General features: G+C 45.9%; 1 protein-coding gene across 1 annotated transcript in view; it reads left to right on the top strand.

The window, feature by feature from the left end:
* Positions 1 to 12,331, top strand: part of LOC128657070 (gastrula zinc finger protein XlCGF26.1-like) — a 243,877-nt gene that overhangs the window by 4,740 nt on the left and 226,806 nt on the right. The window contains exons 4-5 of the mRNA XM_053711299.1: positions 194 to 292; positions 424 to 504. Of these exons, the coding sequence (XP_053567274.1) occupies positions 194 to 292; positions 424 to 504 (180 nt within the window). The remainder of the gene's footprint in view (positions 1 to 193; positions 293 to 423; positions 505 to 12,331) is intronic.

Consider the following 12,331-nt stretch of genomic DNA (forward strand, 5'->3'; position numbering starts at 1 on the left):
AAACCTTGGGGCTTGGTTAGGAGTCTGAAAATCAAATCAAAGCAATGTTATTTAAAAATAAACTATACATTTAAAAAAGAAAAAAAAAACTGTATGGGCTCTATAAATGGATCATCTACAAAACATTTATGCAAAGAAAAATCTAGTGTATAATGTCCCTTTAACAAAATGAACTGATTTTATTCTTTATTAGAACTAACAGGTCACAGTGATGAAAATCTATACACAGGAGCACATAGAGAACTGGTACAGAATATTCAGCCAGTGGAGACCCCATCAGACGTCTCTGCAGGTAACAGATCTATGGCAGAAGCTACTAGTAATGTTTTCAAATAATTGTGTAATATTACTGTATAATCAGATTGTGTGAGATAACTGCACTTAAATCCATATAACCAAACAACTCATTTTATTCTTTATTAGATCTAACAGGTCACAGTGTCCTAGACACAGGATCACATGGGGACCTTGTACAGAATATTCAGCCATCAGATGTCTCTGCAAGTGAGTGATCTATGGTATAAGCTTCACAGTTAGAAAACTCAGATTCTAAAATGTTTTCCCCCTATGTTACTGATGAGCCTCAGTACAGACAGATTGTAATAATAAAATATATTTGGTTCACACCCCTACCTTGTCTTCCCTTCTCTCTCACCCTCTGCTTCATGTAAATGCTACACACACATGCCCTCTCTTCCCTTCTCTCTTATCCTCTGCTTCATGTAAATGATACACACACATGCCCTCTCCTCCCTTCTCTCTTACCCTCTGCTTCATGTAAATGATACACACACATGCCCTCTCTTCCCTTCTCTCTCACCCTCTGATTCATGTAAATTGCACACACACATGCCCTCTCTTCCCTTCTCTCTCACCCTCTGCTTCATGTAAATGCTACACACACACACACGCCCTCTCTTCCTTCTCTCTCACCCTCTGCATCATGTAAATAATACACACACACACATGCCCTCTCTTCCTTCTCTCTCACTCTCTGCATCATGTAAATGATACACACACACACACATGCTCTCTCTTCCCTTCTCTCTCACCCTCTGCTTCATGTAAATGATACACACACACACATGCTCTCTCTTCCCTTCTCTCTCACCCTCTGATTCATGTAAATGATACACACACGCCCTCTCTTCCTTCTCTCTCACCCTCTGCTTCATGTAAATGCTACACACACATGCCCTCTCTTCTCTTCTCTCTCACCCTCTGCTTCATGTAAATGCTACACACACACACATGCCCTCTCTTACCTTCTCTCTCACCCTCTGCTTCATGTAAATGATACACACACACGCCCTCTCTTCCTTTCTCTCTCACCCTCTGCTTCATGTAAATGATACACACACACGCCCTCTCTTCCCTTCTCTCTCTCTCACCCTCTGCTTCATGTAAATGCTACACACACATGCCCTCTCTTCCCTTCTCTCTCACCCTCTGCTTCATGTAAATGATACACACACGCCCTCTCTTCCCTTCTCTCTCACCCTCTGCTTCATGTAAATGCTACACACACATGCCCTCTCTTCCCTTCTCTCTCACCCTCTGCTTCATGTAAATGATACACACACGCCCTCTCTTCCCTTCTCTCTCACCCTCTGCTTCATGTAAATGCTACACACACATGCCCTCTCTTCCCTTCTCTCTCACCCTCTGCTTCATGTAAATGATACACACACGCCCTCTCTTCCCTTCTCTCTCTCTCACCCTCTGCTTCATGTAAATGCTACACACACATGCCCTCTCTTCCCTTCTCTCTCACCCTCTGCTTCATGTAAATGCTACACACACATGCCCTCTCTTTCCTTCTCTGTTACCCTCTGCTTCATGTAAATGATACACACACATGCCCTCTCTTCCCTTCTCTCTCACCCTCTGCTTCATGTAAATGCTACACACACACACACGCCCTCTCTTCCTTCTCTCTCACCCTCTGCTTCATGTAAATGATACACACACATGCCCTCTCTTCCCTTCTCTCTCACCCTCTGCTTCATGTAAATGATACACACACATGCCCTCTCTTCCCTTCTCTCTCACCCTCTGCTTCATGTGAATGATACACACACACACATGCCCTCTCTTCTCTTCACTCTCAGCCTCTGCTTCATGTAAATGGTACACACATATGCCCTCTCTTCCTTCTCTCTTACCCTCTGCTTTATGTAAATGATACACACACATGCCCTCTCTTCCCTTCTCTCTCACCTTCTGCTTCATGTAAATGATACACACACATGCCCTCTCTTCCTTCTCTCTCACCCTCTGCTTGATGTAAATGATACACACACATGCCCTCTCTTCCCTTCTCTCTCACCTTCTGCTTCATGTAAATGATACACACACATGCCCTCTCTTCCCTTCTCTCTCACCCTCTGATTTATGTAAATGGCACACAGACACATGCTCTCTCTCAGCCTCAGCTTTATGTGAATGGTACACACGCATGCCCTCTCTCACCCTCTGCTTTATGTGAATGGTACACACGCATGCCCTCTCTCACCCTCTGCTTTATGTGAATGGTACACATGCATGTCCTCTCTCAGCCTCTGCTTTATGTGAATGGTACACACGCATGCCCTCTCCCTTCTCTCTCACCCTCTGCTTCATGTAAATGCTACACACACACCCTCTCTTCCCTTCTCTCTCACCCTCTGCTTCATGTAAATGCTACACACACACCCTCTCTTCCCTTCTCTCTCACCCTCTGCTTCATGTAAATGCTACACACACATGCCCTCTCTTCCCTTCTCTCTCACCGTCTGCTTCATGTAAATGCTACACACACATGCCCTCTCTTCCCTTCTCTTTCACCCTCTGCTTCATGTAAATGATACACACACATGCCCTCTCTTCTCTTCAATTTCACCGACTTCTTCATGTAAATGATACACACACTTTCCCTCTCTTTCCTTCTCTCTCACCCTCTGCTTCATGTAAATGCTACACACACATGCCCTCTCTTCCCTTCTCTCTCACCCTCTGCTTCATGTAAATGATACACACACACGCCCTCTCTTCCCTTCTCTCTCTCTCACCCTCTGCTTCATGTAAATGCTACACACACATGCCCTCTCTTCCCTTCTCTCTCACCCTCTGCTTCATGTAAATAGTACACACACATGCCCTCTCTTCCCTTCTCTCTCACCCTCTGCTTCATGTAAATGATACACACACACCCTCTCTTCCCTTCTCTCTCACCCTCTGCTTCATGTAAATGCTACACACACATGCCCTCTCTTCCCTTCTCTCTCACCCTCTGCTTCATGTAAATGATACACACACGCCCTCTCTTCCCTTCTCTCTCACCCTCTGCTTCATGTAAATGCTACACACACACATGCCCTCTCTTCCCTTCTCTGTTACCCTCTGCTTCATGTAAATGCTACACACACACATGCCCTCTCTTCCCTTCTCTGTTACCCTCTGCTTCATGTAAATGATACACACACGCCCTCTCTTCCCTTCTCTCTCTCTCACCCTCTGCTTCATGTAAATGCTACACACACATGCCCTCTCTTCCCTTCTCTCTCACCCTCTGCTTCATGTAAATGCTACACACACACATGCCCTCTCTTCCCTTCTCTGTTACCCTCTGCTTCATGTAAATGCTACACACACACATGCCCTCTCTTCCCTTCTCTGTTACCCTCTGCTTCATGTAAATGCTACACACACACATGCCCTCTCTTCCCTTCTCTGTTACCCTCTGCTTCATGTAAATGATACACACACGCCCTCTCTTCCCTTCTCTCTCTCTCACCCTCTGCTTCATGTAAATGCTACACACACATGCCCTCTCTTCCCTTCTCTGTTACCCTCTGCTTCATGTAAATGATACACACACATGCCCTCTCTTCCCTTCTCTCTCACCCTCTGCTTCATGTAAATGCTACACACACACACACGCCCTCTCTTCCTTCTCTCTCACCCTCTGCTTCATGTAAATGATACACACACATGCCCTCTCTTCCCTTCTCTGTTACCCTCTGCTTCATGTAAATGATACACACACATGCCCTCTCTTCCCTTCTCTCTCTCTCACCCTCTGCTTCATGTAAATGCTACACACACATGCCCTCTCTTCCCTTCTCTGTTACCCTCTGCTTCATGTAAATGATACACACACACGCCCTCTCTTCCTTCTCTCTCACCCTCTGCTTCATGTAAATGATACACACACATGCCCTCTCTTCCCTTCTCTCTCACCCTCTGCTTCATGTGAATGATACACACACACACATGCCCTCTCTTCCTTCTCTCTTACCCTCTGCTTTATGTAAATGATACACACACATGCCCTCTCTTTCCTTCTCTCTCACCTTCTTCTTCATGTAAATGATACACACACATGCCCTCTCTTCCCTTCTCTCTCACCTTCTTCTTCATGTAAATGATACACACACATGCCCTCTCTTCCCTTCTCTCTCACCTTCTGCTTCATGTAAATGATACACACACATGCCCTCTCTTCCCTTCTGTCTCACCCTTCGATTAATGTAAATAGTACACACACTCTCTGTTTCCTTCTCCTCACCCTCTGATTCATGTAAATGATACACACGCATATCCTCTCTTCCCTTCTCTCTCACCCTCTGATTTATGTAAATGGCACACAGACACATGCTCTCTCTCAGCCTCAGCTTTATGTGAATGGTACACACGCATGCCCTCTCTCACCCTTTGCTTTATGTGAATGGTACACACGCATGCCCTCTCTCACCCTCTGCTTTATGTGAATGGTACACATGCATGTCCTCTCTCAGCCTCTGCTTTATGTGAATGGTACACACGCATGCCCTCTCCCTTCTCTCTCACCCTCTGCTTCATGTAAATGCTACACACACACCCTCTCTTCCCTTCTCTCTCACCCTCTGCTTCATGTAAATGATACACACACATGCCCTCTCTTCCCTTCTCTTTCACCCTCTGCTTCATGTAAACGATACACACACATGCCCTCTCTTCTCTTCAATTTCACCGACTTCTTCATGTAAATGATACACACACTTTCCCTCTCTTTTCTTCTCTCTCACCCTCTGCTTCATGTAAATGCTACACACACATGCCCTCTCTTCCCTTCTCTCTCACCCTCTGCTTCATGTAAATGATACACACACGCCCTCTCTTCCCTTCTCTCTCTCTCACCCTCTGCTTCATGTAAATGCTACACACACATGCCCTCTCTTCCCTTCTCTGTTACCCTCTGCTTCATGTAAATGATACACACACATGCCCTCTCTTCCCTTCTCTGTTACCCTCTGCTTCATGTAAATGATACACACACACATGCCCTCTCTTCCCTTCTCTCTCACCCTCTGCTTCATGTAAATGCTACACACACACACACGCCCTCTCTTCCTTCTCTCTCACCCTCTGCTTCATGTAAATGATACACACACATGCCCTCTCTTCCCTTCTCTCTCACCCTCTGCTTCATGTAAATGATACACACACATGCCCTCTCTTCCTTCTCTCTTACCCTCTGCTTTATGTAAATGATACACACACATGCCCTCTCTTTCCTTCTCTCTCACCTTCTTCTTCATGTAAATGATACACACACATTCCCTCTCTTTCCTTCTCTCTCACCCTCTGCTTCATGTAAATGGTACACACACATGCCCTCTCCCTTCTCTCTCACCCTCTGCTTCATGTAAATGATACACACACATGCCCTCTCCCTTCTCTCTCACCCTCTGCTTCATGTAAATGATACACACACATGCCCTCTCTTCCCTTCTCTCTCACCCTCTGCTTCATGTAAATAGTACGCACGCATGTCCTCTCTTCCCTTCTCTCTCACCTTCTGTTTCATGTAAATAGTAAACACACACATGCCCTCTCTTCCTTCTCTCTTACCCTCTGCTTCATGTAAATGATACACACACATGCCCTCTCTTTCCTTCTCTCTCACCTTCTTCTTCATGTAAATGATACACACACATTCCCTCTCTTTCCTTCTCTCTCACCCTCTGCTTCATGTAAATGCTACACACACATGCCCTCTCCCTTCTCTCTCACCCTCTGCTTCATGTAAATGCTACACACACACCCTCTCTTCCCTTCTCTCTCACCCTCTGCTTCATGTAAATGCTACACACACATGCCCTCTCTTCCCTTCTCTCTCACCCTCTGCTTCATGTAAATAGTACACACACACATGCCCTCTCTTCCCTTCTCTTTCACCCTCTGCTTCATGTAAACGATACACACACATGCCCTCTCTTCTCTTCAATTTCACCGACTTCTTCATGTAAATGATACACACACTTTCCCTCTCTTTCCTTCTCTCTCACCCTCTGCTTCATGTAAATGGTACACACACATGCCCTCTCTTTCCTTCTCTCTCACCCTCTGCTTCATGTAAATGATACACACACATGCCCTCTCCCTTCTCTCTCACCCTCTGCTTCATGTAAATGATACACACACATGCCCTCTCTTCCCTTCTCTCTCACCCTCTGCTTCATGTAAATAGTACGCACGCATGTCCTCTCTTCCCTTCTCTCTCACCTTCTGTTTCATGTAAATAGTACACACACATGCCCTCTCTTCCTTCTCTCTTACCCTCTGCTTCATGTAAATGATACACACACATGCCCTCTCTTTCCTTCTCTCTCACCTTCTTCTTCATGTAAATGATACACACACACACATTCCCTCTCTTTCCTTCTCTCTCACCCTCTGCTTCATGTAAATGCTACACACACACCCTCTCTTCCCTTCTCTCTCACCCTCTGCTTCATGTAAATGATACACACACATGTCCTCTCTTCCTTCTCTCTCACCCTCTGATTCATGTAAATAGTACACACACACATGCCCTCTCTTCCCTTCTCTCTCACCCTCTGCTTCATGTAAATGATACACACACATGCCCTCTCTTCCCTTCTCTCTCACCTTCTGCTTCATGTAAATGATACACACACATGCCCTCTCTTCTCTTCTCTCTCACCCTCTGCTTCATGTAAATGATACACACACACATGCCCTCTCTTCTTTCTAATCCTCTGCTTCATGTAAATGATACACACACATGCCCTCTCTTCCCTTCTGTCTCACCCTTCGATTAATGTAAATAGTACACACACTCTCTGTTTCCTTCTCCTCACCCTCTGATTCATGTAAATGATACACACGCATATCCTCTCTTCCCTTCTCTCTCACCCTCTGATTTATGTAAATGGCACACAGACACATGCTCTCTCTCAGCCTCCGCTTCATGTGAATGGTACACACGCATGCCCTCTCTCACCCTCTGCTTTATGTGAATGGTACACACGCATGCCCTCTCTCACCCTCTGCTTTATGTGAATGGTACACACGCATGCCCTCTCTCACCCTCTGCTTTATGTGAATGGTACACATGCATGTCCTCTCTCAGCCTCTGCTTTATGTGAATGGTACACACACACCCTCTCTTCCCTTCTCTCTCACCCTCTGCTTCATGTAAATGCTACACACACATGCCCTCTCTTCCCTTCTCTCTCACCCTCTGCTTCATGTAAATAGTACACACACACATGCCCTCTCTTCCCTTCTCTCTCACCCTCTGCTTCATGTAAATAGTACACACACACATGCCCTCTCTTCCCTTCTCTTTCACCCTCTGCTTCATGTAAACGATACACACACATGCCCTCTCTTCCCTTCTCTCTCACCCTCTGATTCATGTAAATAGTACACACACACATGCCCTCTCTTCCCTTCTCTCTCACCCTCTGCTTCATGTAAATAGTACACACACACATGCCCTCTCTTCCCTTCTCTCTCACCCTCTGCTTCATGTAAATGATACACACACATGCCCTCTCTTCCCTTCTCTCTCACCTTCTGCTTCATGTAAATGATACACACACATGCCCTCTCTTCTCTTCTCTCTCACCCTCTGCTTCATGTAAATGATACACACACACATGCCCTCTCTTCTTTCTAATCCTCTGCTTCATGTAAATGATACACACACATGCCCTCTCTTCCCTTCTGTCTCACCCTTCGATTAATGTAAATAGTACACACACTCTCTGTTTCCTTCTCCTCACCCTCTGATTCATGTAAATGATACACACGCATATCCTCTCTTCCCTTCTCTCTCACCCTCTGATTTATGTAAATGGCACACAGACACATGCTCTCTCTCAGCCTCCGCTTCATGTGAATGGTACACACGCATGCCCTCTCTCACCCTCTGCTTTATGTGAATGGTACACACGCATGCCCTCTCTCACCCTCTGCTTTATGTGAATGGTACACACGCATGCCCTCTCTCACCCTCTGCTTTATGTGAATGGTACACATGCATGTCCTCTCTCAGCCTCTGCTTTATGTGAATGGTACACACACACCCTCTCTTCCCTTCTCTCTCACCCTCTGCTTCATGTAAATGCTACACACACATGCCCTCTCTTCCCTTCTCTCTCACCCTCTGCTTCATGTAAATAGTACACACACACATGCCCTCTCTTCCCTTCTCTCTCACCCTCTGCTTCATGTAAATAGTACACACACACATGCCCTCTCTTCCCTTCTCTTTCACCCTCTGCTTCATGTAAACGATACACACACATGCCCTCTCTTCCCTTCTCTCTCACCCTCTGATTCATGTAAATAGTACACACACACATGCCCTCTCTTCCCTTCTCTCTCACCCTCTGCTTCATGTAAATAGTACACACACACATGCCCTCTCTTCCCTTCTCTCTCACCCTCTGCTTCATGTAAATGATACACACACATGCCCTCTCTTCCCTTCTCTCTCACCTTATGCTTCATGTAAATGATACACACACATGCCCTCTCTTCTCTTCTCTCTCACCCTCTGCTTCATGTAAATGATACACACACACATGCCCTCTCTTCTTTCTAATCCTCTGCTTCATGTAAATGATACACACACATGCCCTCTCTTCCCTTCTGTCTCACCCTTCGATTAATGTAAATAGTACACACACTCTCTGTTTCCTTCTCCTCACCCTCTGATTCATGTAAATGATACACACGCATATCCTCTCTTCCCTTCTCTCTCACCCTCTGATTTATGTAAATGGCACACAGACACATGCTCTCTCTCAGCCTCCGCTTCATGTGAATGGTACACACGCATGCCCTCTCTCACCCTCTGCTTTATGTGAATGGTACACACGCATGCCCTCTCTCACCCTCTGCTTTATGTGAATGGTACACACGCATGCCCTCTCTCACCCTCTGCTTTATGTGAATGGTACACATGCATGTCCTCTCTCAGCCTCTGCTTTATGTGAATGGTACACACACACCCTCTCTTCCCTTCTCTCTCACCCTCTGCTTCATGTAAATGCTACACACACATGCCCTCTCTTCCCTTCTCTCTCACCCTCTGCTTCATGTAAATAGTACACACACACATGCCCTCTCTTCCCTTCTCTCTCACCCTCTGCTTCATGTAAATAGTACACACACACATGCCCTCTCTTCCCTTCTCTTTCACCCTCTGCTTCATGTAAACGATACACACACATGCCCTCTCTTCTCTTCAATTTCACCGACTTCTTCATGTAAATGATACACACACTTTCCCTCTCTTTCCTTCTCTCTCACCCTCTGCTTCATGTAAATGGTACACACACATGCCCTCTCCCTTCTCTCTCACCCTCTGCTTCATGTAAATGATACACACACATGCCCTCTCCCTTCTCTCTCACCCTCTGCTTCATGTAAATGATACACACACATGCCCTCTCTTCCCTTCTCTCTCACCCTCTGCTTCATGTAAATAGTACGCACGCATGTCCTCTCTTCCCTTCTCTCTCACCTTCTGTTTCATGTAAATAGTACACACACATGCCCTCTCTTCCTTCTCTCTTACCCTCTGCTTCATGTAAATGATACACACACATGCCCTCTCTTTCCTTCTCTCTCACCTTCTTCTTCATGTAAATGATACACACACATTCCCTCTCTTTCCTTCTCTCTCACCCTCTGCTTCATGTAAATGGTACACACACATGCCCTCTCCCTTCTCTCTCACCCTCTGCTTCATGTAAATGCTACACACACACCCTCTCTTCCCTTCTCTCTCACCCTCTGCTTCATGTAAATGATACACACACATGCCCTCTCTTCCCTTCTCTCTCACCCTCTGCTTCATGTAAATGATACACACACATGCCCTCTCTTCCCTTCTCTCTCACCCTCTGCTTCATGTAAATAGTACACACACACATGCCCTCTCTTCCCTTCTCTCTCACCCTCTGATTCATGTAAATGATACACACACATGCCCTCTTTTCCCTTCTCTCTCACCCTCTGCTTCATGTAAATGATACACACACATGCCCTCTCTTCCCTTCTCTCTCACCCTCTGCTTCATGTAAATGATACACACACGCCCTCTTTTCCCTTCTCTCTCACCCTCTGCTTCATGTAAATGATACACACACATGCCCTCTCTTCCCTTCTCTCTCACCCTCTGCTTCATGTAAATGATACACACACATGCCCTCTCTTCCTTCTCTCTCACCCTCTGCTTCATGTAAATAGTACACACACACATGTCCTCTCTTCCTTCTCTCTCACCCTCTGATTCATGTAAATGATACACACTCATGCCCTCTCTTCCCTTCTCTCTCACCCTCTGCTTCATGTAAATGATACACACACGCCCTCTTTTCCCTTCTCTCTCACCCTCTGCTACATGTAAATGGTACACACACATGCCCTCTCTTCCCTTCTCTCTCACTCTCTGCTTCATGTAAATGATACACACACACCCTCTCTTCCCTTCTCTCTCACCCTCTGCTTCATGTAAATAGTACACACACACATGCCCTCTCTTCCCTTCTCTCTCACCCTCTGCTTCATGTAAACGATACACACACACACACATGCCCTCTCTTCCTTCTCTCTCACCCTCTGCTTCATGTAAATGATACACACACACACATGCCCTCTCTTCCCTTCTCTCTCACCCTCTGCTTCATGTAAATGATACACACACATGCCCTCTCTTCTCTTCAATTTCACCGACTTCTTCATGTAAATGATATACACACACTCCCTCTCTTCCCTTCTGTCTCACCCTTCGATTAATGTAAATAGTACACACACTCTCTGTTTCCTTCTCCTCACCCTCTGCTTTATGTGAATGGTAAACACGCATATCCTCTCTTCCCTTCTCTCTCACCCTCTGATTTATGTAAATGGCACACAGACACATGCTCTCTCTCAGCCTCAGCTTCATGTGAATGGTACACACGCATGCCCTCTCTCACCCTCTGCTTTATGTGAATGGTACACACGCATGCTCTCTCTCACCCTCTGCTTTATGTGAATGGTACACACACATGTCCTCTCTCAGCCTCTGCTTTATGTGAATGGTACACACGCATGCCCTCTCTCACCCTCTGCTTTATGTGAATGGTACACACGCATGCCCTCTCTCACCCTCTGCTTTATGTGAATGGTACACACGCATGCCCTCTCTTACCCTCTGCTTTATGTGAATGGTACACACGCATGCCCTCTCTCACCCTCTGCTTTATGTGAATGGTACACATGCATGTCCTCTCTCAGCCTCTGCTTTATGTGAATGGTACACACGCATGCCCTCTCTCAGCCTCTGCTTTATGTGAATGGTACACACGCATGCCCTCTCTCACCCTCTGCTTCATATGAATGGTACACACGCATGCCCTCTCTCACCCTCTCCTTCATGTGAATTGTACACACGCATGCCCTCTCACACCCTCTGCTTCATGTGAATGGTACACACGCATGTCCTCTCACCCTCTGTTTCATGTGAATGGTAAACACACATGCCCTCTCTCACCCTCTGCGTCATGTAAATGGCACACACACATGCCCTCTCTCACCCTCTGCTTCATGTGAATGGTACACATGCATGCCCTCTCTTCCCTTTTTTTTTTCATCACGCTCTGCGTCATGTAAATGATACACACATGTGCCCTCTCTATCCCACTTCTAGTTCATTAAATGGTATTCTGAAAACTTATTTTTTTGTGAACTCACACATTTGGGCCATTAATAAAGATTAAATATAGGAATAAATTGGCATCTGGTACTTTGCAATATACTGTAAATATCATTTTAATACAATGACAGTAGTGGAACATTATTTAATCTACAGACTATTATATATAAATTTATTTTTTAAGATACGAGTCCACGGATTTCATCCTTACCTGTGGGATTATGCCTCCTGGTCAACAGGAGGAGGCAAAGCGCACCACGGCAGAGCTGTATAAATAGCTCCTCCCTTCCCTCCCAACCCAGTCATTCCCTTTGCCTGTGTTAGTAATAGGAAGAGGTAAAGTGAGGT

This window comes from Bombina bombina, chromosome 4, assembly GCF_027579735.1.
Source record: "Bombina bombina isolate aBomBom1 chromosome 4, aBomBom1.pri, whole genome shotgun sequence".
Lineage (NCBI taxonomy): Eukaryota > Metazoa > Chordata > Amphibia > Anura > Bombinatoridae > Bombina > Bombina bombina.